The 25518-nt window shown below is 50.4% G+C and overlaps 1 protein-coding gene across 1 annotated transcript in view; it reads left to right on the top strand.

The window, feature by feature from the left end:
- SORL1 (sortilin-related receptor, L(DLR class) A repeats containing) overlaps positions 1–24254 on the top strand; it is a 38720-nt gene extending 14466 nt beyond the window's left edge. Inside the window, exons 17-48 of the mRNA XM_009572613.1 lie at positions 4–96; positions 324–455; positions 966–1057; positions 1834–2080; positions 2516–2654; positions 3331–3504; positions 3680–3793; positions 4954–5076; positions 5733–5852; positions 8162–8287; positions 8510–8617; positions 9088–9219; positions 9474–9605; positions 10303–10437; positions 11052–11207; positions 11776–11925; positions 12330–12458; positions 13969–14095; positions 14654–14823; positions 15397–15509; positions 15843–15947; positions 16926–16998; positions 18188–18270; positions 18549–18645; positions 19235–19419; positions 19899–20018; positions 20119–20283; positions 21421–21595; positions 22144–22250; positions 22913–23105; positions 23224–23436; positions 23796–24254. Of these exons, the coding sequence (XP_009570908.1) occupies positions 4–96; positions 324–455; positions 966–1057; positions 1834–2080; positions 2516–2654; positions 3331–3504; positions 3680–3793; positions 4954–5076; positions 5733–5852; positions 8162–8287; positions 8510–8617; positions 9088–9219; positions 9474–9605; positions 10303–10437; positions 11052–11207; positions 11776–11925; positions 12330–12458; positions 13969–14095; positions 14654–14823; positions 15397–15509; positions 15843–15947; positions 16926–16998; positions 18188–18270; positions 18549–18645; positions 19235–19419; positions 19899–20018; positions 20119–20283; positions 21421–21595; positions 22144–22250; positions 22913–23105; positions 23224–23436; positions 23796–23863 (4296 nt within the window). The 3' untranslated portion in view covers positions 23864–24254. The remainder of the gene's footprint in view (positions 1–3; positions 97–323; positions 456–965; positions 1058–1833; positions 2081–2515; positions 2655–3330; positions 3505–3679; positions 3794–4953; positions 5077–5732; positions 5853–8161; positions 8288–8509; positions 8618–9087; positions 9220–9473; positions 9606–10302; positions 10438–11051; positions 11208–11775; positions 11926–12329; positions 12459–13968; positions 14096–14653; positions 14824–15396; positions 15510–15842; positions 15948–16925; positions 16999–18187; positions 18271–18548; positions 18646–19234; positions 19420–19898; positions 20019–20118; positions 20284–21420; positions 21596–22143; positions 22251–22912; positions 23106–23223; positions 23437–23795) is intronic.
- Positions 24255–25518: the final 1264 nt, after the last annotated feature.

Here is a 25518-nt window from a genome sequence, read left to right as displayed (position 1 = left end):
CTGCCTCTGGCAGGGCTGCGAGGGGCAGTCGCCCTGGACTTCGACTACGACCACAACTGCTTGTACTGGGCCGACATCACTCTCGACATTATACAGGTGAGCCGGGGAGCGGAGAGGCCGCCGCGGTGCCGGCCGCCCGTGTCATCGCTGCCTTGCAGCGGGGGCCCGTGTTGCGTACACACCCCGAAATACAAGTGTTTATCTTGGGTACTCCTCCCCTCCGAGCTGTCTGTTACGGCTTGCCTTGCACGCCTGACCGCGCTCACCTTGGGGCTGCGGAAATTCCTCATCTTTTATTCTGATTTTTTTTTTCCCCCCCCCAGCGTCTTTGTCTCAACAGCAGCTCTGGGCAAGAAATAATCATAAGCACCGGGCTGGAAACAGTGGAAGCTTTGGCCTTTGAACCTCTCAGTCAGTTGCTGTACTGGGTCAACGCCGGGATTCCCAAAATTGAGGTACGGCTATGGCCACCCCTGCTACAGAGGTGATTGTGTCAGTGCATCTTTGAGGCGGCTGGGCCCTAAGTTGGCTACTGCCCTGGTGGGGCATTACTGAACACTGACCCTCGTTCCACATGCCACTTTATTGGATCTAAATGCAAACAGGGTATGATAACATTCAGCCCTGTGTACTTAAATCAAGGTCAGTTTGTGAGGCCGAATCGTGCAGCAGAAGCAGGGGGGGAAAAGCAACATCCTCGCTCAGTACACATAGCCAGAACGGGGCACGGACAGAGTGCTGCGGCAGCTGGCTGCTCGCTCAGTCACACAGGAATGTCAATAAATACACCGATCTATCCTCTTTTATCACCTGCCTCACAGTAACTGCTCCCTGTGCCCACGGCAGCTGTTTTATTAGGGAGCAGTAATTACCTGCCACAGATTTCATGTAACTTTAACCAGTGCAATTGCTCTCCATACTGCCCGCAGTAAACACACGCCTCCTGGTTTTGGTTACGACTCTAGGTTGCCAATCCAGACGGAGACCTGCGACTCACCGTCCTCAATTCCTCGATACTCGAACGACCCAGAGCCCTCACTCTGGTTCCCCGAGACGGGTAAGAAAGCAAGCATTGCAAGTAGTCGGGTGCCGTGGTATTCCCCAGAGGAATTGCGCTGGTACAGCCCCTCCTGCACCGCTACGCTCCTAAGAGGCAAACACGAGGGAGGGTGCTGCACGGAAAGCTTTGCGAGGCTTGGCCCCGAGGGGCGCAGCGGTGGGACGAGAGTGGCGGCGGGCAGGGCAGCGGGGTACAGCTCACAGTCCTGCCCCGTGGAGCCCACTCTTGCCATCGCGTGCCCAACTGAGACGTCAGCCGCCTCGGAGCAGACATCACAAACTGTTTTTTCTTTCAATTAAGCTGCTGTTTTCCTACCCGTACATATCTACTAGTAAATAACTTTTCCTGCCAGTAAAACTGGTCTGGTCAGTGGGGAAAGCTGCAGCGATGCATGAGAAACTGAGCCACACTCAAATTCAAGAGCCAAATGCAAGTTACGTCTTTCTGAGTACGGTTTTGCAGCGGCTGGTGCGCTGCAAATGTAGCGCTGACAAACCTGAGCTGCCTTTAGCCGTATGTGCTAAAGCAAAGCAGTTCAACGCAAGGTAACCTACAGCTGCACTCACACCACAGAACCTGCAGCTAAAGAAGCCTCTCTGCTGCTTGTAGATCCGCTGGTGGTGTTCACTAGAAATGCAAAGAGCTCCCTTTCCAAAGGCATGTCTTGCAAAAGATGTGGAATGTAAAGTATTTGAACCTCTGCTTCATAATCTGTTTCCTTTTGATGAGCTGTTTTTGTTACTATTTCGAGTAACCTCTCTGCCTGTTGTCAGGTTGATGTTCTGGACAGACTGGGGAGACTCCAGAGCCGGCATTTACAGAAGCGACATGGACGGGTCATCGGCCGGGTGCATCGTTTCGGAGGGTGTGCGGTGGCCAAACGGCATTTCTGTGGATGACCGCTGGATCTACTGGACCGAAGCCTATATGGACAGGATCGAGAGGGTCGATTTCAACGGGCTGCAGAGATCTGTGATCCTGGACAGTCTCCCTCACCCCTACGCTATTGCTGTATTTAAGGTATGTATGCAGCGGCTCGTTTCCCATCGCCATGCATTTCCATAGCATACATATCCGTTGGATTTGGAGGGTAGGAGCAGGCGTGCTGCTTGCTCTATTTCTGTTCCTGGCACGTTCCCACGCACCCCTGAAATGAACAGGCGGGTGTGGTTGAAACCGGGACCAACATCCAAAAGACGTGCAGCTTTCCCAAGCAGCGGCACTGCGATATCTTCCCCAGACTGTGTGCCACTCAGCAGATGTGACTGCCGCTTCCATTTCTGCTCAAATCCCAGCTCGGGTCTTCCTCATCTTCCTCCCCTTGGGTTGGGGAGACTTTGCACTCTCGATTGCCTGCACATCCAGGTGGTTAGGGTGGCTTAGTGCAGGTAACCACTGAGGAGCACGGCTCCGGCAGCACTGCTCTTCGCGCTAAGAGCAAAGCCTGTGTTTCAGAATGAAATCTACTGGAACGACTGGTCACAGCTGAGTATTTTCAGAGCATCCAAAAACAGCGGCTCAAGAATGGAGATCTTAGTCGGCCGATTAAATGGGATCATGGATATGAAAATCTTTTACAGAGGAAAGACAACAGGTAATCGCGTGAGTGTGCAGATGATCTTTTCTGCGATTTAGAAATGTGTTTGTCCCCCATTTCCACAGATTCCCAGGCCACCGGGCCATCCCGGCTCACATTTCACGAGCCTGAATATGTCCCCATTCCTGCAGGGTTTGAAGCACTCAGGCGCTGTAGTAAGGAATGTGTTTCATTAGTGGTGTGCCTGCCTTCTCGGCTGCCAGGAGAGATACTCCCTTCTCAGGGAGGGAGCCCATATGGTGCTCAGCCGTGGCACCTCATGGTTTAGGTCACAGACCACGGCCTTTCCATGCAAAGTGCTGTACGGGCCAAAAAAAAAATAGGGTCTCAGAGCTGCACCAACTTTGTCCTCCACTTACTTGTCCGTCTGGGCTGCAATAAGGTAGCCGTGGCCCCTGCATGACATATGCACTGAAGGGATTGACTTCATTTTCAGATGGGTGTAAGACCATCAGTGGGCTTCACCAGTCAGCAGCCTGCAAGAGACTGGGAGGACCTTTTTAAGGCCCTTGATCTCCCTGGAGCAGATGGCTCTGTGCATTTCTAAAGCCAGCCTCAGCACTTGGTGCTGCAGAGATGGCTCCTAATGGGGGTCTGAACCCAAAGCCTGGGGTGGCAGGTGAAATTGTCTTCTGCCCTGACAATGTCCCCTTCCTCCCTGCCCTCGTGCCAGGGGAGAATGCCTGCATCGCCAAGCCCTGCAGCCTGCTCTGCCTGCCCAAGTCGAACAACGGCAGGAGCTGCAAGTGCCCCGAGGGGGTGTCCAGCACCGTGCTGCCCACAGGGGAGGTGAAGTGCGACTGTCCTCACGGCTACGTCATGAAGAACACCACTTGCATAAAGGAAGGTAAACCCATGCTTGGTTCTTGCTGCTGCTTTACGTTGAGAGGTGGCTTCTGCTGTTGTGAGAGGTCGGCGTGACCTTTCCGCTGCCCTTTGGGCGAGGAGGAGCATGGCCTGTCTTCTGAAAGCGCAGCGTCACGCCTCATGCCAGCTTGTTTTTGTTTTCCCTTTTGCACCAGAAAACACGTGTCTGCCAAACCAGTACAGATGCTTCAATGGGAACTGCATAAACAGCATTTGGCAGTGTGACAACGATAATGACTGCGGGGACATGAGCGACGAGAAGAACTGCCGTAAGTGTCCTGCCGTGGCATTCGCCCGTCCAGATTTAGATGTCTGCTGTGTCAGCATTGCACCTGAGCCGATGGTCTACGCTCCCTTCATAGTCATGGAGAGCAAGAGGCACTCTGGGAATGCAACTCATCTCCTCCTTTGGTAGACATCCGAAGCTGGTCGGATGAGTTGTGTCCTGCAAGGGCCGATATTTCCCCCTTCAGCAGCTCAGGTGTAAATGTCTAAAATTCGCTGAGACTGATGCCAGCTGTCATGTGCAGATGTGTGTTTGTCTCTTGCAGTAATTGTCCTCCGAGGCTAATTGAGGGCACAGCCAATGCCGAGTGACTTTCTGTCTGCATCATGCGGACCTCTTGTTGAGCTAATAAATTGAGTTCACACATTAAAGATAGAAGTCACCTTTTTGAGTAAAATTAGGGACTGCCAATGCGTGCAAGAGAGGCAGATGTTCCACAGCTTTGCAGAGCCTGAAGGGTTAGATTAGCGCACTGTGGAAAAAGGACCGGGTTTAAAGTTAGGAATTGGTAGAGAATCAGGTGTTCCTGGAGAGATGCCATTTATGCCCCTTTTGTACTGATAAGGAGCTTATTTTCCTGCCAGCATTGTCAATTGAGATACCAGTCAGCAGAGTCCAAGTTTGAGTTCATTGCCTGGCTCCAGGTGAGAGACAGCCTCTGTGGGTACCTGTTCCTCTGCAGGGGCTCGCTGGGGGGCCGCCAATTTGGCACAGCAATGCTGCCTTGGCTAGCAACGCTCATGCCCAGCTTTTCCCCTCCTTTGGCTGCCCTGTATCATCCCACCACCCGTGGTTTCAAAGCCCCTTTGTGGGAAGCAGGCAGCTCTACAGCCTCAGCTTTCTTGCTCCCTGGCTGGGAGGCACTGCCCCTGGCTCGCGAGCGGATGTGACGGTGGCAGGAGCTTCAGTCCCAATCCCCAGACAGACAGCTAACCCCTCTCTGCTCTGCTTTATGCGGAGTGCCTAATAATGACATTAAAACACAGTAACAGTAACTCAGGCTGCATTGAGCAAAGCTCACAGGATGCTGATCCTCTCTCTTCCCTTCCCTGCACCAAGTACACGCACTTGGGCAGCAGAAACCCTTTTCTAACCACCACCTTAACCTCCTTCTCCTCCTCCTCTCCCTCCCCGCTGCGTTAGCCACCACCGTGTGTGATGCCGAGACCCAGTTCCGCTGCCAGGGCTCGGGGACCTGCATCCCGCTGTCCTACAAATGTGACCTGGAGGACGACTGCGGGGATAACAGCGATGAAAGTCACTGTGGTGAGTGCCCTCACTCAAGCCTCCTTCCCTGTCCCTGTGCAAAGGCAGAAAGCCCAGCAGTGTCTTGGGGCAGGGTGCTACTCGTAGACGCCGTAGGGCAAGGCGGTGCTTCGCCAGATCCCCCTGTCCATCCTGGCTAACAGCCGCCTCCTCCCATCATTTACTGGGTACTGGGAAATGAGGGGTGGAAGAGAGCGAGGCTGTGCGCTGGTTGTCCCCTCGCTGTGCTCCGGCAGGGGGGCTTTTGTGCTGTTACCATCCAGCTTTCCTGCTCTGCTCCTTGGGTACTCCTGGGACCCGAAGCCAAATGCTTGGTCGAGATTACAGGCTGACCTTGGGCAGCTCCCCAGCAAGCATGGGTTGCTCGGTGTTGCCATGTTTGCGTCCATCCACCTCCAGCTTAGCCATTCAAGAGGTGGGGTGCTGAACTGAAGGAGAGAAGAGGCTGGTAAACAGCAAGGCAGTAGCTCTTGGTCGTTCAGGGCTAGGGATGAGGCAGGAAAACATGCTTTCAAGACGACTCTGCTTTGCAGGGCTGTGTAGGCTGTCGCCTCTGAGATATGAGCCTCTTCTCCTTGGTCAATAGGCCACATGAAGCTTTCCTCCTCCTCTGCCCTGGCCCCAACAGCATCTGAACTGTGTGTGCTTGTTTGCAGAGGCTCACCAGTGTAGAAACGATGAATTCAGCTGCAGCTCAGGGATGTGCATTCGTCTTTCCTGGATGTGTGATGGTGATAACGATTGCAGGGACTGGTCCGATGAAGCAAACTGCACTGGTAAGCACTTTGATGTGATCAATAACCTTCTGTTGCAAACGCTGATTACTTACAGCCTGAGGTGCTGTAAGATACCAGCCAACATCTTCTGCCTCAGTTTCCCTGCTTGTTAGCTGAGCCGCCCAGCAGGGCAGCCCGTAGCTCAGCTCGGGGTGAGGTAACACTCCAAAAGTGAAGGGTTTCTTTCCTCCAGTGCCTTCAACAGGCCTTAGGGCTCGCTGTGAATTTGCTGACAGCTTTGCAGTGCTTGCAGAGTGATCTAGCTTTGCTTTTTACTTGCAAGATTGCACCGACAGGCGCGCATTGCTGCAGTGGCCTCAGGGCCGTCCACCTTCTGCGTACTAGCCGGCGGTGGCCCTGCCTTTGAAGCCTCATTGAACAGGGAAGCGGGTCTGTGGCTGCCGGGCAGCCCAAGGATGCTTCTGTGCAAAAAGGGCTCCCTTGTTGCACGGAGGCAGCGAACAGGCTACTGTGTGCTGATCGCATTTCACAGCTTGAACTCTGACCATTTTCTTGCCGTTAAATACATTGCAGAAAACAGGTTCTTTGCAGCTTCTCCGCAGTTAATTGATCTGACGGAGAGGCAGATTTAGTTTGAGAAGTGGCTCCTTTTCTAGCAGCCACTTTGCTCCATGGGTTTGGAAATCTAAAGAGGGTGTCATGAGTACGGAGTCACACGTGGAAGATCCGCTCTTGGTTTTGCTTACAACTCATATTGATGCAACCTGGTTGCCAGAAGCAGTATTCTTCCTAGTTTACGCCTCTCATGCAGCAAGACCTACGCTCCTCAGCCTCATTCTCTATTTGCAGCTGAAAGTCACAACACTCAACCATCCTCAGCACCACAGTGTCCAAAAAAACAACCAAGGCAAAAACCTAAGTATTTGCATGAGAAGAAGAGAGTTCTGAGCATAGGCAGTGCTTCAGTCCATCAATGAAAGGCATAAGATCACACTTGTGAAGCAGTACGTGGGATATTTCAAGATAAAAGCAGTGGTTTCCATGCCACGTGGCTGAGACGGGACTGGGAGAGCCCTGTGGGGACCATGAGAGCCCCCGGGGATGCTGGCAGCTGCTTTGCTCTGGCTGCAGCCTCAGAGCCGCTGGGACAGACAGAGGCTGGCTGCTGTCCTGGGGCTCTGGCACAAGGATCTAGGAGATCCCTTTCAGGCCGCCGAGCTCCTGTGTGCTCACCCCCTGCGGCATTTGCGGTGCCTCGAGCATACGGGGTATATAGCGTGGCGCTGGGGATTGTAGTCGTTAGTATTCCAAGTGCATGGCTATATTAAGAAGGTTTAATTTATATTGGTATCATTTATCTCTCATATGAGTTTCTCCAGAGAGAATTACTAGAGGAAAGGAACCTACTTCAAAAAGCATATCAGGTGCGTAAAGCCTACAGTTGAAATTATCTAAGAGGATCACAATTATTTGAGAAACATTTCATCTGACTCCACCTGCTGCAATTATTGCTCTTATCTAAAATAATTACATTTCACACTGAATACCTAATAGAATATTACTGCCACAGGATTGTAGTATTTTGAAATATCTGCAAGTACATGTCACTCACTAACCTAAAATGCAGTAGCATGCAATTTAATTAAGTTGGACATTGCTTTTCTTCTCAATAATGATGAGTGGTCTCCTGGTTGAAGAGTGGCATTTGTCTCCAAAGTGACAGCATACACTAGTCTTCAACCAAGATACCCCACAGGCAGATATTTTCATGACAGGAGCCTAAGGAAAGCCAGGGCCCTACTCCTTTGGAAACCCAAGGAGAATTGTATTTCTAATTTGCTCTGGCAACACGGAAAAGCCTCGCTTGCCATAATTAAAGGCTGTCACTGAGTCTGTCCTGCCCTGCACGAGGGCCCCTGCCGCTCTGCCAAGGTGTGCTTGCTCGCTGTGTCGTTTCTTGCCATCTCTGGCAAGACGCCACCACCGTCACCTTTGCCCACACACACCAAGGACCGAGATCAAAGGGAAAGCGGCTCCTGACTTGGGGAGAGCTTTGGGAGGGCTCGCTAGCCTCTGAAAGCCATCCCTGAGGCACAGCAGGCTTGTCAGCAAGCATGGCACGGAGAAGAAAAGAGACCCAGGGAGATTGTGGACTCCCGGCAGTCTCTTGCCTGGGGCCCACCGGGCCGTCACTTGTGCTCTGGAGCTGTGCTCAGTGCTGGGACCTGCCACGGTGTAAAGTCCTGGTGCAGGCGGAGCGAGCAGGGGCCCGGCTCAACGCACACCGCAGCTCAGCGGGGAGGCGGCGATGCCCCGCGCTCAGGCGGTCCCCCCGGCTCTGGTTTCAGCAGTATATCACACCTGTGAGGCCTCCAGCTTCCAGTGCCAGAACGGCCACTGCATCCCGCAGCGCTGGGCCTGCGACGGCGACGCCGACTGCCAGGACGGCTCCGATGAGGACCCTGCCAACTGCGGTAATGCAGAGCGTGTGCGGAGGGGACTCTGCCACGAGGCGGGAGGGATTTCTACAAACTTGCTGAGATAAACCGGCAGTAAACTCGGGGGGACAATTCCCATCCCCCCAAAAGCAGGCAGACACAGGGAGAAGGCAATTGGGGCTGTGCCATCGGTTTTTGTGGCTAACTAAAAGCAGCTTTAAAAAAAACGCACAACATCCACCCAATTCTGAATTTCAGAAAAAAAGTGCAACGGCTTCCAGTGCCCAAATGGCACTTGCATCCCAACCAGCAAACACTGCGATGGCATCAACGACTGCTCCGATGCCTCGGACGAGCAGCACTGTGGTGAGTACCGGGGCTGCGGGGAGCTGGCGGGGCCCCCAGCAGCAAGGGCTGACAGCCTTCACGGTCTGCCAAAGCCTGTCTCGCCGGGAGAAAAGCCCTGGTGAGATAATGGGAAAGCCTTGTTAGCATTCACGAGCCCCCTGGGAAATCGGCCGGTCTGCGAGTGTCAGCAAAAGGCGCAGTAGGCAGGGTTGTGACGGATGGGGAGGGCGCGCTGTCAGGAGCTGTATTCAGGGAGGTGACCAAACCCTTCCTGATGCCTGTGCCAACCCGCTGGCACCCCGACGCGTTACTGGGCGAGGGCAGCCTGTGCAGGGACAGAGCTCAAGCGATTTGTCTTGGAAACTTTCTGTAACTTCCTGAAATCCAGCCACTGCGCTCAGGTCTGTGCAGATTACCGTGGTGGCATTTGTGCTGCCAAGGACAGCAGAGGTGCCATCGCCTCCCCTCCTGACCTCTTGTTTCTCCAGAACCCCTGTGCACCCGCTACATGGATTTCGTGTGCAAGAACCGACAGCAGTGCTTGTTCCACTCCATGGTATGCGACGGCATCATCCAGTGTCGAGATGGATCAGATGAAGATGCCAACTATGCTGGCTGCTGTAAGCGTGATATTGTGCATCTTTGCAAAAGGAGGGTTGGAGAGAGAATGAAACCAGAGGCATGGAGAGGAGAGTGCATTCCCCAGGGTACCAGAAAGCTGCCAGATCTCCTAAGAGGTGGCTCTGGACTGCTCTGCTTATAAATCCATTATTACCTCTGAGCGTGCTCCTTTCTTCCTCCTCAATGATGAGCTTCTCTCAAGCCCTTGGTCTTTACACTAAACCTCCCATGTCTCTCTGTGCCACCCCTGCAGCCCAGGACCCTGAGTTCCACCGGACTTGTGACCAGTTCAGCTTCCAGTGCCAGAACGGCGTGTGCATCAGCCTGGTGTGGAAGTGTGATGGGATGGATGACTGTGGCGATTACTCTGACGAAGCAAACTGTGGTGAGCAGTACCTCAGGGTCTCTTGTCACCGTAGTTCCAGCCTCCTCTGAATTTCAGGAACATAGAGTACTGGCTTCTTCATGTTTTACATATGGACTCGTGTGTAGGTACATATACATGTGTGTAGCATTCCACTTGCATCTTACATGGAGATCAGTATTATTTTCCTCATATTGCAGGTAGGTAAACTGAAGCACACTGAAAATCCGATATGGCTGGCATATCCTGTGTTTGACTAAGTCATATGTGCCCATATTTACTCCACAGATTCCCAGCCTAAAGCAGACAGGCAGTTTTCAGCCAAACTCAATATTTACCACTGTTCCCTGGGTAGCTGTAGGAGCTGTACCCAGCCAGACGAAGCAGCTGCGTCTTCATTTCAGAGTTGTAGGGTTTGCATCTCCGTTTCTGCCATGCTCTGTCTGAATTTCACTGTCAGCTCTGGTTCTCAGATCATAGGTGGTGTCTGGCCATGAAGCATCCAGCACACCGACATAATAGTGGTGGCAACAGGCTAGCGAGGGCTGTAAGGAATGGGGATGCTGGAGGTGAAGAGAAAGGACCCTGCCTGTACTGCTAGGGGAATAGACAGGGTGATACTCAGCCTTAGCCTAGCCTGAGACGCTCCCACACCTCAGCTGTGCTGAAGACTGGTGAGATAACGCTGGGCCTCAAGGCACTCTCCTCTCATTGTCAGAAAACCCAACAGAGGCTCCGAACTGCTCCCGGTACTACCAGTTCCAGTGCGGGAACGGGCACTGCATCCCCAACCGGTGGAAGTGCGACGAGGAGAATGACTGCGGGGACTGGTCCGATGAGAAGGAGTGCGAGGGTGAGGGCACACAGCGCTCTGCTCAGCTCACGGGAGCCCTGGCCGAGGCTGGGCTGCGGCGTGCTCAAGAACCGCTTTCAGCATCCGCTGCCTTCCCGCAGAGCTGCTTGGGACAGCCTGCGCCAGCCCCTGTGGCTCCAAAAATCCCCCATGAATGGGCTGTGTGCGCACTCTCATGTGTCTTTTTACTCTGTGATTTTGGAAATCCTGTTTAGGAGATGCGCAGATACAGTGCATAGATTGAACATTAGGAAAAATTTCTTCACTGAAAGGGTTGTCAAGCCTTGGAACAGGCTGCCCAGGGAGGTGGTCGAGTCACCATCCCTGGGGGTATTTAAAAGACGTGTAGATGAGGCGCTTAGGGACATGGTTTAGTGGGCATGGCGGTGTTGGGTTGATGGTTGGACTCAATGATCTTAGAGGTCTTTTCCAACCTTAATGATTCTATGATTCTATGATTCTAACATAGATGAAAACATTGGGCTTGCAGTGCCTTGCCTGCTCCCCACTTCCCTCTGCTGATAGTGGCTTTCAGTCTGCTGGGAACAGGCACAGCTTACAGCCCGTACGCAGGAGCCAGCCTCTCAGGTCAGCTCTGAACGGTGTATTTTTAGGTTCTCCGGTTCATCCCATTACTACATCGACCCCACCGACGTGTTTACCTAATCACTTCCGTTGCAACAGTGGTGCCTGCATCATGAACAGCTGGGTCTGCGACGGGTACAAGGACTGCACCGACGGCTCCGACGAGGAAGCCTGCCCTACTTCACGTAAGCTTTTCTCTTCCTCACCTCTTTCCTTTTTCTGTAGGATCACATCTGTTGGCCTTTCAGTCTCAGAACCTTGCCAGATTACAGGGTTACGTGGTGTAAAAGCCCACTGTCTCCTCTCTCCCTGGGGTCAGAGCTCCTGCTACCAGCTGGGACACTGCTCCAGCCCCGCAGGCAGCATGAATTACTGCCGCAGCACGTCCGTGCTCAAATGCCGTCACGTCTCAGACTGCGTAGGGGCACGGAGAGCGGGGCTGCAGGGTTGGTTTCCAGCTCACACCTACGCTGAAGGTGAAAAAGGGTTTTTTCTCTCTGCGGTCCTTGATAAGGCCTGCTGAGCTCTGAGCCGGCGCAGGACATCCCCTGCAAACCAGTTGCTTTTCCAGCCCTCTGCAGTCAGGAGGGAGGATGGCTTAGGCATCATCCCAGCAGAAGCCATTTACCTGCTAGATGGGAAGAGATTGCCATCTAGTGGAGCCGGGACCTGGGGACAGGTTTTGGTCCCTCCTGGTGGCAGCGGCAGCCTGGCTGTGCTTTGGGTGGTTTCCTCACTCGCTGCTGTGTGCAGGACCCAACGTGACGGCCACCTCCCCGGCGCTCCTGGGACGCTGCAGCAGGTTCGAGTTTGAGTGCCAGCAGCTGCACAAGTGCATCCCCAACTGGAAGCGGTGCGACGGCCTGCGGGACTGCCAGGATGGCACGGACGAGAGGAACTGCCGTAAGCGCGGGGCGGGGAGAGCGTCTCGCCTGGCTCTTTCCCTTGGGAAGCTCTTTGTGAGGACGGGGGAGCCACCGAGGAGTTTTATTGCTGGTGGAATCCATGCAGTCAATGCAGCATTAGAGTAAAAAAGGGGAAAAAAAGCCAAACAACCAGTGCCCTTCCCATTAGAAGTCCAGCTGTTGTTTTCAGTGGGATAAGCTCCAGGTTCTTCTGACACCACCATGGGTGATCATGCCAGAAGATGCAGCCAGAACGAGATAGCCCTATGACTGACACACTCAGTCTGGGCTCCATCCCTGACATCATGCCTGCTTGTGAACTAGCACTGGCACTGCAAACTGCCCAGTGCTGGTGGGAGAACGTTCCTGCCTTGAGTTCTGAAACCTTTCTGCCTCTTTCAGCTACTCACAGCACCCTGTTGTGCCCTAATGGTTATAAATGCGAGGACGGAGAGGCCTGCATTATGGTGACAGAGCGGTGTGATGGATATCTGGACTGCTCAGACAGCAGCGATGAGAGGAACTGTACCGGTAAGCAGCAGCCCTCTCCCATTTCTCATGCTCTGCTCTGTGCTAGCACGCAGAGGTGCTCTCCTGGATACGTGACCTTTCATTCACAACATCCTGGACGTATCTGCCTCTGTCCAGCTCTCCGAGCTGCCTCCTTGCCCATTTATAACCAGCTAGGACAAACTTCCCGTCCAGCTTCTACACTGACAATTCATCTTCCAGCGGCCTCAGACACAGAAAACCAACTTTAGGACGGGTAGGAACAAATCTGCCTATTTTACATGGCCCACGGGTGAAGCAACAGTCTCCAGCTCTGTCCTCCTTTGCAAGGTGACCCTGGGAGCCGTGGCACGTGCCCCAGCACCATCGCTGGTCCTCCCACCCTGGCCTTCAGTGGCCCTGCGGAGGGAGGTGGGTTGCACGCCGCAGCCCGCCCTGGGCAGATAACAGCGATCAATCGCTGTCTCTGGCCAGCCATGAGATTCAGCTGCTTTTCTGCTGAACTGCTTGGGGGTTTGAGCATCAATCAGGTTTTAGTTCTTTAATTAAATATTGATTGGGAGAAGCTAGCAGGTTCAGGGGAGGGGGAAGGAGCTGCCGAGATTCACAGCTCAAGGGGAAACCATCTCTTTTCCCTTGGCTAGCTTGTCTTGCCGTGCCTGTCTGCGGACCTGTGTGCTGCTGGGTTTCGTTTCCAGTTGGTTAGGGAAAGCAAAGCGGCAGCATCTTGGCTCCACTCCGCCTGGTTTCTGTACAGCACTGGGAATGAAGCTGGGCACCCGAACGGGGCCAGGCCACGGCATTTGGATGTGGGCTCTGACACGCGGTCCCTGGAGGGAGAGAGCAGGGACTGGCCTAGCGGGAGCAGGGCATGGATTTGGGCTGTTTCAGATAAGCACCCGAGTCCCCACCACTGCCGGCGCTGGATTTCACAGTCTGTTATCCCCTAAGTGCCTTTCCCAAGGTCGGGCAGCGATTCAGCCGCAGAGCTCGCATGAAGGCAGTCCCCAGACTGCTGCCTTAATTATCAGCCTTTGCTCGGGTCCTTCTGCTGAATGCGAGATGTGATAAGGAGAACTACGCAAAGAAAAGCCTTGGGTGGCTTACGGTGACAGCACAGATTCATCGCACAAGTAGAAGAGTGACTTAGCTTGCACTGATCAGTTTGCACTCATGCACTTTCAAAATGATGTTAAAGAGTATTTCATCAACAGCCATACTTTACCTTTCCTTGGGGGAAAGGGGATGCTTGCATGGTGCAGCATAAAGACAACCAAGACATTTTGGGGAGAACTAAGAGCACCAGCGGTACGTTCCTGCTCTGAACTGCCTTCTGAAGAGACCGCTCTTCTCCACCAATAACGCCCACCTAAATTACACATCTAATTTGAGTGGGGCAAATACTCCCTTCAGTCGTATTACTGTTTCTACCTCCACATGTTGTTTGTGCTATGAACATAATTCCTGTTTCTGTTCTGGACAAAGGGCTTGTTTGCCTCTGATAGACTAACTTTTCCTGTTGCCTGCTTAGATGACACAATCGTGTACAAAGTCCAGAACCTCCAGTGGACAGCCGATTTCTCCGGCGATGTCACTCTGACGTGGGCTCGGCCAAAAAGAATGTCCTCGACCTCCTGTGTCTACAACATCTATTACAGGTACACCGCGCGTTACGCTGCGTGACCCTTTGCTATTCATATCAAGTGAAGGCTAGGAGAAGCATGAGCACAGGTATCAGTATGCCCATGTTTACAGCAAAGTACCCTACAGAATCAGACCTGAAAGACCGAGAGCTTGCGCAGTCTAGTTCTGCCTGGAAAATCTTCTAATACTTTGTTGCAAAGACAACCCAAAATAGCTGTAACTAGGGGGCATTTGTGGAGAGCTGTATTTGTTTCCACCAGATTATTTACTCAGACAGTAATGTGGCTATATTTGGGGTATTTTTCTGCTCAGGTCTTGTCTTTGTGGGACCGCTAACAACGAGAACAAAGTCAAGAAATTAGAGCGCAGCAGTTATAGAAAACCTCAGAGGACAGTGCTTATAAGTCACTAAGCTATGTTTAGTCAGGCTTTAAGAGAGCATCCTTTCAAGCAGGTAGAGTGGCTTGACTGAAAAGGAAACCAAGCAGCAAGCTCTTAACATACAGGTAGATGGTGTCACCCTTCATTACTAAGCACCGTCCTGACTGCGGGGGTGTGACTCTCTCACGCAGGGTAGTCGGTGAAAGCATTTGGAAGATTTTGGAAACCCACAGCAACAAAACCAACAGCGTTTTGAAAGTCCTCAAGCCTGACTGTACCTATCAGGTGAAAGTCCAAGTGCAGTGTCTCAGCCGAGTCTACAACACCAATGACTTCATCACCCTCCGGGCACCCGAAGGATGTAAGCAGACCTGCACAGCCCCATCAGTGACCTGATGCATTCCGCTTCGGCTTAGGAAGTAGATACCACAGAGGTATCCCCGTTACGAACAGAAGGAGTCTTTCTACAGGCCTGGGAATTGTGCTGGGCGGTGTTCCCTGCCTGGAGTCAGTCCTGCATTGGGTCACCAACCTGCCCTCCTTCTTGCCCATGACTTAGTGCTTTAGTATCACTGGGAAGTTCATCTCTTCTCACAGTGCAGTGGGGAGCCCATGGGACTGTTCAGTACCACATGCAAGGAGCAAGAACTTTCTAGCTGCAGAGCGTAGGTCAGGTTAGGGAAGGGATGCAAAATAAAGCAAAGAGCTTAGCAAAATCCTAGCTTCACCACAGTCACTAAAAAGTCATTTTATTGCTCCAGAGGGGGGTGAATGGGACTTGGGACACAACTGCAGGAAGAAGACATCTCCCATGAGCCAGGACCGCTTGGCCGTTCCCCCTCTGTCCCAACCTTTCAGGGAGACCCTGCTTTTCCCCATGTGATCCGGACACACCAACTGTGACTGTCACTAACACCTCTGTTTCTCTCCCTAGTACCAGATGCTCCCTTTAACCTTCAGCTGTCCCTGAAAAAAGAAGCTGAGGGCGTGGTGATGGGCTGCTGGAGTCCCCCCGTGAACGCCCACGGCCTCATACGGGAGTTCATCGTGAGTCCTGCTGCCCGGCGGGGCCGAGCCCAGATGGGTGGTGGGACAGGGAAGGCTGCTGAGGGCAGCTGGCCTTTCTGAAGACAGCTATATCTGCAGAGGGAGGTGGGACAGGAATAGGACATTTCGTAGAGGAAATCTGCTGAGAGCATTGGGCAAGTTGGGAGAAGAAATGCTGTAGGTAGCGACACAGCCCTCAGGTTCATAATTTCATTTCTGGCTCCCTTTCTAAGCTTTCGTACTTCTTTCTACTGAGATTTTGACATAGAGGGACCTGTCACCCCATGGTATTTTTGACTGTGGAGCCCTCATCCCTTGTTTTGGTGCTCCTAGGTGGAATACAGCAGGACTGGATCCAAGGAGTGGTCGTCCCTTAGAACCACCAGGAACTACACTGAGATCAAGAACTTACAGGTCAACACGTTATACACAGTTAGAGTGAGTATTTGCAAAGCTCTATCTATATGCATGCTCTCATTACTTTTCACTAGATAGTCTAAGTCCTGCACAGTCAAGTACTTGCTAAAAAAGTATGTTGTTAAAATTCTGCCCTTTAATGTCAACCCACAATGGGGGCTTGGCATTTGCACTGCTAGTGTATATAGTTTCAAGGCCTGAATTAAGGCCCTTGATTTGCTCCTTCTCCTAGAAGGCCAGGCTGCATTATGAAATCTGCACTACTAATTGCCCATTCCAATGTCACTGCAATTGCACTGCATCTGGGCCAGAGATAAATTTGGTCCTGACTGTATCACTGGGAAAAGAAGCAGATGTGCCTGCGGGGAATATGTGCACATGGGAGAAGCTGGGTAGTTATAGACAGAACTAAGAAGAATAGGAAATGAAAGTCTGCACACTGGGCCCTGGGAAATGTATACTCTGCCATTGGCCATCCTCCCTGTGCTGAATGAGCATGCGTTCTCGGGGGAGTTCACTGGGAGGTGGGATGAAACCCTCTCCCCGTCCATGAATCAGTGTTATTCTGACACGGTGGGAGCGAGCCTTTCCTTCCTTGGTATTCCTTCCTGTACTAACCTGTTCCCAAATAAATTTTTGGAGCTGGATTCAGCGCTCACGTGGACTTTACTGGCGCGGTTCTTACCTACGCTATGGCTGATAGAGCCCAAAGCTCCTTATCTTGATGGACTCCTCATAAAGATCTCATAAGAGGGTGGTTATCTGCAATGAGGATGCACCTCCCTCCTCTTAGATTCCTTTAATTGACTTAAAGTAGTCTGCTTTATCTCTGTAATAAGCATTTTATTGCCAAGTAATTAAGCTATTGTTTGCTTCAAAGTCCTTCTCCCATGAGCTCCGCCACGTCCGTAACCTTGCTCTAACCTCGTTCTCTGTTTGCATTATACGATGTTGGCGGCGTACATTTGTTCATATTAACTAACCCTCTTATTTGAAAAGGTTGCTGCGGTAACTAGTCGAGGAGTGGGAAATTGGAGTGATTCCAAATCCATAACCACCATAAAAGGCAAAGGTAATTGTTGTTTTTTCAGTCAACTCAGACAACATAGCAAAAAGGCTGCATACAGGCCTGAAGTGTTAGCATCAGCACGCATAACCACCTCCTCGTTCTTTATTCTTCCCTATTGAGCGTTTTACACTATTTAACAACTTGGCTGTACCATTTTGCTTAACTTGATCTGCCTCAAAGTTCAGTGGCAAGTCTGAACGGGTTGCTGACTCTTCCTCTGAACTCTGTGGCCCGTAGGATGGAGGTACTGCCCTGGAAGTGGGCGAGAAGCCTGTCCAGAAGGTGCTCCTCTCTCCTGGACTGCAGATGGATTCCCTCTGACTTGTGTAGGCTAGATCCTACCTTCGCGTAGGCGAGACACATTACAACTTACTCCTCTGCTGTCACTGGCTGAAAGGATTCCTCTCCCTCTTACGTTACAATTATGATGGTTTCTGCATCTCCTGTAGGTTAGACCACTAAAAGACCTCTAAGGCTCCCATGAACTATCACAACATTACAGTAGATAAATTCAAACAACACAGTAAATCATTTCTCTCCAAACTGTTTTTAGAGAAGTCTTTTGAAATCATTTGTATTCGTGCCAAGTTTTTCTTCCAAACCTATATTCTGATGTCAAAATTGTCCACTAATTTGTTAGGTAAAAGTTCATCCTCACTATGTTGACAAAGGAAGGAAGGAAAACACCGTGCTACTAAAATTGCAGGAATCAGATAATATGAAGTACATGAGTACCTGATGGTTAGAAAAACAGGTAGAAAGAACCGTAATAACTTTCACTTCAGGTTTTGCATGAGCGTTTGGCAGCTGTCCCCAGAGGTAGCTCCTGACCTCCCTCACCAGTTCCTCTGAAGGCCAGAAGCAGTTAACTGTGATATGAGCTTGTCCCACTGAGGTCAGAAGTAAAATACCTGTGTCCAGGCCTCCCTGCTTCCAGCCTGGCTGAGGAAGGCACAGATAAGGCAGCTTTTAGATGGTTGACTGAAAAAATGGTGGAGGTACAGCATGTCGGTGCCTTCTCTGAGGGGCACATGTCTTGGAGACAGGCAAGGTTGGGGCTGGAAAAATGGGGGATAATTGTCTGAGAGATGATTGTCATAATGAAAGGCCGTATTTTACCTGTCCCCTCTCGGTAAGTGTTTGTATTTCTTTGTGCTGCAGTAACAGCTGTTTCTCCCTTTCTTTCTTCCAGTCATTCCTCCACCTGTCATACACATTGAGAGCTACAGCGAGGACTCCATAAGTTTCAGCCTAAAAATGACTACTAATATCAAGGTAAAATTTTTACCTTTACTTCTGGAACTAGAATACAGAAAAAAAGGCCTGCAATGGGTGAATACTGGATGGGACAAGCTGTCACCCATTTCAGTATTGCAATTACTTTTTGAAAGTAGTTATTTCATGCCAAATCATTTCTTACTACTCATCAGCCATCCCAGCTCTCTTAATTAGGGTGGGAAATACAATGCAAAGACTTTCACCAGTGAGTCTTTCACTGCATGCAAAACCAGCTGAACTGATAGTTCTTATTGTGTGCCCTTGCTGCTTGACAGGTCAGCGGTTACGTTGTGAACATCTACTGGACATTTGATACACACAGGCAGGAAAGAAGAACTCTGATCATAGAAGGAGAAAAGTCCATCCAAAAAGGTAAATTCTGTGCAAAGTGTAAAATTCTGCTTTCGTCAACACCAAGCGGAAGGTTTTACAGAAGGTTTTACTTTTTTTTTCCCCTTTTTTTGCAACTGAGTAGTTTCTGTTTAGGAAAGAATAAATCTTGAGAGGACAAACCAGCAAATCCTTGGCCTCTCTTCTTAGGACGTGGAGATTTCAAGCGGCTCTGGGATTTATCCTCCAGAGCTGCGCTAGCCTTTTCTCATCACATGGGATTTTGTTTGTGGTTCCTTATCTACTCTGCCAAAGGTCAACAATTTCTTGGGCTTGTATACAGTACGTGTCCCTATTAATCAGATTACTTTCTGGTTTGGAAAAATCACTGGTGTGCACAGCCTAGATATGGGAAAGCATCACAATACAGAAGAGCACAGGCTAGGTTAGATACCAGAGTTGCAGGTGCTTCTGTATGAAGGAAATGACTCAAAATGAATCAAAACACAAACCAAGAGAGGCAGGCTCCTGTCTAAGATTGTTTGATGCTGCTGACCATTTCCTAGTGCTCTCACCCTGCCATTGCAGTACTTTGCCTCACCTAATAGTGCACGTTTCTCTTCTTGCTCAGTGGCAAATTTGACAGCACACACCCCCTATGAAATTTCTGCTTGGGCTAAGACGGAGCTGGGTGACAGCCCTCTGTCTTTTGTACATGTGGTGACCAGTGGGACAAGACCTGCCTCACCAAGTCTCAAAGCCAAAGCCATCAACCAGACTGCGGTGGAGTGCAGCTGGACCGGACCGAGGAATGTCGTAAGGCACCGACTCTCTTTTCTCACCAGCCAGGATGGGGTCTAGCTCAGAGCCTCAAGACAAGCAAAATCTTAAAACAGGATTATTTGTAGGGATTGAATTGCAAGGCCCTGAAAATACTATGCTCAAAAAACAAGGGAAAGTGCCTACTGCCCCGTAAACAGAAGCAAGGCAAGCCGCCTTCTTGTCTATTTGTTCAGCCACTGATCCAGTGGAGAAGGGGCTGAAACACAGATAGCATGATGCTCTGGTGGTCTTTCACTTGACTGCTGTGTTATCAGAGCTGAGCCCAGGATTTTAGGGTGGGGAGTGCAGCGGTGAGTGGGCAGACTGAACCTGAACTTGGGCAGGAGAGAGTGCCCAGAGGAAAAAGGGGTTTTGCATCCTGTCCCTAAAAAGCAACAGCCAGTGAAAGTTTGGGTGGGAGCTCCGGCCCTTGCCAAAATCTGTACCGTCCCTGTTGTGCTCTTCCTCTGCAGGTCTATGGCATCTTCTACGCCACATCCTTCCTAGAGCTGTACAGAAGCCCTCACAACACCACCACGACCTCCCACAACATCACTGTGATCGTGCAGCGGGACGAGCAGTACCTGTTTCTGGTAGGCTCCTCTTCTGTTCCCTCCCCTACCTGCATTGCGGGCTGTAGTTTGGTACCGAAGGGTGCAGGCACAGTATTAACCACTGTGTCATCCCTTCAAGGTCCGTGTGATGTCTCCCTACCAAGGGCCACCGTCCGACTACGTTGTGGTGAAGATGATCCCTGATAACCGGCTTCCCCCTCGGCACCTCCACTCGGTGCACACCGGAAAGACGTTCGCACTCATTAAGTGGGAATCGCCCTACGATTCGCCCGACCAGGACATGGTAATATCTCGCAGCGCCTTCTCCTGTCCCTTTGCGCGCAAAACCCTGGCTCAAAGAGATCCCTGCCCTACTGCTGATGGAAATGGCCTCAAGTTGCGCCAAGGGAGGTTTAGACTGGACATTAGGAAAAATGTCTTTACTGAAAGAGTGGTCAGGCCTTGGCACAGGCTGCCCAGGGAAGTTAGTGAATCGCCATCCCTGGAAGTAGTTAAAAGACGTGTAGATGAGGCGCTTAGGGACATGGTTTAGTGGGCATGGGGGTGTTGGGTTGACGGTTGGACTCGATGATCTTAGAGGTCTTTTCCAACCTTAATGATTCTATGATTCTATGAGAACTGAGTCTGAAATCAGGTCTGCCCTCCACCTAAATAGTTGTCATCAAGATGCTGACACCTCCGGGACCTGCATTTCCTCTCTTCACATTACTGGCCATTAGCTCAGGCCTATAAGATTCACGCTGCGTTTCAAGAGTCGGGTCTGGGCTATCTGCTGCTGACTGAGTCTGAAAGCAAACTCGTGCATGTGCTAAAATACCTTTCTGGGCTTCAGTTTTGCCCTGGAGCCGGGCTGGCCGGTGCCTGAGCACAGCCCGCAGGCCGACGGGACGGGCAAGGAGCCAGCTGGGCTGCGGGCTCTGCCTCCCACTCCAGCCGCGCCGGCGCAGCCCCCACAAAGCCCGGTTCTGTTTTCTGGCACGCTGGCATACAGTCAGGTCTCGCTCTGTTGAAGGCGAGTCATTTTCTCAGCAAGCTTTCCGCTCCTATTCTGGTCCAGAGACTTTAACGGTAAAGGTTTAAAGGTATAAATCTTCCCGGCAAAACTGGAAACTTTGACAGGGCAGGAGTTTGCACTGCATCCTTCTGATTCATTAAGAAATACAACCTGAGATTTTCCTCCTGCCCTCATCTGTTCCAGTAACTGCATTTTCTGTATCTGTAAATACTGACCTCGGGCAGGGATCCAGCTAGTCCAGCAAGAGGCTTGAAATTTTACTTCCCAGGCTTTCTGTAGAGTGCAGGCATGGTTTCATTTAAATTTTGTCCCCCCACATCTAATGTCCTACCATTGTATGAGATTGCTAGCAAATCTGCAGGAAAGTAAGATCTTTCAATATGTGTGCCTTTCCTCCCCCTCCAGTTATATGCTGTTGCAGTTAAAGATTTAGTAAGAAAAACAGATAAAATCTACAAAGTGAAAACCCGGAACAGCACGGTGGAGTACACCATTAAGAAACTTGAACCGGGAGGCAAATACCACGTGGTTGTTCAACTGGGAAATATGAGCAAAGAATCCAGCATGAAGATCAACACAGGTAAAGGAAAGAGTACTGCTGGGTGGGCGCCAGGGTGGGTCCTTGCAGCACTGTCCACTGGGGGGGATCCCGCGCCCATCCCGCACACCATTCGCCCCACCCCTGCGCTGGTTGGAGGCTGCAGGAGTGTTTCTGGATCACTTAGTCCTCTCCCACGGCCAAAACCCAATTCCGAGAGGCCTCCCTGCAGCTCCCAGGGAAGGCAGTTAAACCCCCAAACAGCAGCAGCGTAGAGGAAGCCTCTCAAACGATGGCCAGGGAGTTTTTCTCCTGCCGAGATGAAGATGGGAATGACGCCTGTTTGGCTGGCTGTGTAGACACCGTGAAGTACCGTTACGGTCCTACCATAAAAACCCACTGAAAAACTCCTACCAGCTTTCGTGCCACAGTATCCTCTCCTCCAGTACAGCCCTTTTCTAAGCGGAGTATTGTGCTGATCCCTAAAAAATACTAAGTTTCAGAAGTGAGCCCATTGCTGTTTCTCAGCCAAAAGAAAAGTGCCATCAGTGTTAAAACCTAACCCGCCTGCCATTTTTTCTCATTTACAGTTCCACTGTCTGCACCAGACGCCTTAAAAATTATAACAGAAAATGACCATATTCTGCTTTTTTGGAAGAGTTTGGCATTAAAGGAAAGTAATTTCAATGAAAGCCGGGTAAGTTGCGCTGTCTCTCCTGTCTACGGGCAGTGTTTCAGAAAAACCTAGAGCAGAGTTGTTTGCAAGGCTCCTTTCACAGACTCTTTAAAACACACCAGTACGCACTGCTCTCCTAAGTGTCCTTCAGTTCGTATCATGACTAAGGCACTAAAGCTGATAGATCCAATCGATCACCTTTTAGGAACGTAATTATCTGCTTGGAAAAGGTCAGCTGTCATGTTGAAAGGACTGGGAATAGGACACTGCCCCGCTGTTCCGGGAAGCACATGGGTAGCGTCTGAGAATTGTCATGATTTAGACTTTGATAGAAAATCAGTGACATGTTCTCTGTCAGGGCCCGCGCAGGTAGCAAACTGTGCCACAAAAGCCGTCACCGTTACTGGACTCTGGGTTTTGGGTGGCCTTGGGTGGATGCTAAGAACAGAGTGAACCAGACAGACCAAAATCCTCTCTCCTCCCTGAACTGGCCAAGGTCAATGCACACTGATGGGTGCCTGGAGGAGGCTCCACATTGCTCTTTCCCGGCTGATAGCCCAACACATTTCATCAAAGCTAGATTCAGGAGGAAAAAGAAGTTTAAAAGCCCTCTCAGAAGGAGCAAACATGACCTCTGCAGCCGAGTGATTTGGCGTTTGTGTCTTTGTTTTCACAACTCTCAGGGTTACGAGATTCACATGTTTGACAGCTTGATGAACATCACTGCTTATCTTGGGAATACCACAGAAAACTTCTTCAAAGTTTCCAACCTGAAGATAGGTCACAACTATTCATTCACCGTTCAGGCCAGGTGCCTGTACAGCGGGCAGATGTGCGGCGAGCCGGCCACACTTCTCTATGATGAACTAGGAACTGGTAAGTCCCTGGCATTTTCCCCATCCTCCTTAACAAAGACTAACGAAAGCCTCACAAACTCACTAGAGAAATGTGCTATCAGTTGCAAATGGCACTTCTTTCCCTCCCTCATCTGTAGGTGAAGACTCCTCTGCAGCAAAAACCGGTAGATCCACAGACGTCGCTGCCATCGTGGTACCGGTGCTGTTCCTGCTGCTGGTGACCCTGGGGATTGGCTTCGTGGTGCTGTACATGAGGCACAGACGCCTGCAGAACAGCTTCACTGCCTTTGCCAACAGCCACTACAGCTCCCGCCTGGGCTCGGCCATATTCTCCTCGGGAGATGATTTAGGTACGTAGCCCTGGTTTTACACAGTGGCATTTCAGGACAGCTTTAAGGATGTGAAATCAGTGCAAGACCTAACTTCTCTATCATGCTTTGGGCCACCTTTGGCATAAAAATCTCTATGGATTTGATCCTGTCCTAAGAGTACAAAGCTGGCCCAGTATAAATGTTTTTAGCAACTTAAACCGCTCCCTCAAATCGGTTAAAATCTGAATATAACAGATATAACAACCAGGTAAGAGCATGAGCAAGGCCACAATATACTGGGTTTGAGGGCAGTTTTGTGGCCAGCTTCGGTAGCCTGTTCAGTCATGCCCTGTGAAATGCTGAGGGCAGCATAATAGCACTCTGGGTTTGTTTTTCAGGAGATGAGGATGACGAAGCCCCAATGATAACTGGATTTTCAGATGATGTTCCCATGGTCATCGCATGAAGCGCATTTCTGACTGTAAAAACCAAATGATGTAAATATTTTATTTGATAAAAATAGTTGATTGTTTATTTTAAAAATGCACTTTGAGTTGCAATATGTTATTTTTATATGGGCCAAAAAAAATTTTAAAAATACACTTTGTAGTAATCAACTGTGAATTGCAGACTAGGTTGGTTTAGTAACAAATTGCTTTGATTTAACATTAATTTAGTCTTACAAGGCTATGCTTGCTGGGCATGCTTTTAAGTCTGTGAGATACTTTCTGTTGACTAAATTGGCTACTCGTTTTATTTTTCTAAGACAAGAATAAATTTATTTAAAAAAATTTCAGGAGATTATATATGTAGAGAGAGATAAGTAATATAGTCCCTGAAGGTTTTGCTTTTACTTTTTAAAAAAATCCTTTGGACTTTGTTTTATATGAAAGTATATTTGTTGTGTTAATTTATTGGGAAATCTGCTTGAGAACAGATTTCCAAAGTCGTCAGACATTGTACACATTATTGTGTAGAACATGTGCCACTTTATCTTGCAAGGCAGTAGTTCTTGGCATCCCCATCATTGTTCTTGCCATGATAATAAAAATCCTTATTTTTACATATTTTTTCCCCCCTTATTAAAAGACACAATCTTTCAGCAGTCTCAGAGCCCAAGTCAAGATACTGCAGCACATGCTTTACGTAGGAGTTTGGCTTCCTGCTGCCGTACCTATAACCCAAAAGCATCTGGGCCCTACCCAACCAGGGTGCCGGGGGTCATGCACACCCTTGCACATGGGTATGACACCCCACGGGCCGTCAGCAGGAGGGTTTCTGGGGTTCTGCCAGTGGGAGAGAGGGTACCCCCGGGCGGCAGCACTGCAGAATCCTTTTGCAGCACTGTGCAAGCGCCCAGGCGTTGCAGTTTCAACCCTCGCATTCAGGTGTGCAGTAACAACAGTCCATGCCGTGCCCTACCCTCCCACCGCTGCCCAAACCCCTTCGGAGGGCACCTGCAGTTACCGAGCTGCTGACCGTGCCCATCACCCATGGCCTAATTAATCTGTAGCTTACGTCAGTAATGCCACTGAAAAAAATTGCCACTACCTGAAGTTAAAGCGCACACCTTAAAACACAGTTCCCTGCTAATCAGGCCACCTTTCCTCTGTGGAGCTTCTCTAAGATGCTACTATGTCGGTGGGACGGAAGGGGGAGCCTCCACCGTGCGCAACTAGGAAACAGCTTCGCATACAGATTTTCCACAGGCATATAGAGCTGTAATTACTAACCGTCTAAATTCATTTGGTTTACAGCAGGGATTCGATCCTCCTTCATTAGCATTTCCTAAAAGTAGCTGTAGTTGTACCTTCAGCTTTAGAAGTAACATATATATATGCATATATATTATTTTCCCATTACTAGTCACCTCACGTTTCCAGTAGACATAATACTGTCCACAGAGCTAAGCAGTAGAAATGTCTGGTTACCATTGTCAAGCTTTGTTTGTGATAGCAAAATGTGAATCTCGCCACAAATCCAACTACTTGCCAACCCAAGAGTGACGACACGAGCGGATGTTCACGGGTCACGCCTGTCCGTGCTCTATATATGCAAAGCTTCGCACCAGTAAAACACACTGTTTAGTCACACTGTTTTCTTTGTTTAAACCAAAAGTAT

This window comes from Fulmarus glacialis, unplaced genomic scaffold (genome assembly GCF_000690835.1).
Source record: "Fulmarus glacialis isolate BGI_N327 unplaced genomic scaffold, ASM69083v1 scaffold27142, whole genome shotgun sequence".
NCBI lineage: Eukaryota > Metazoa > Chordata > Aves > Procellariiformes > Procellariidae > Fulmarus > Fulmarus glacialis.
This window is presented reverse-complemented; position numbering and strand designations above follow the sequence as displayed.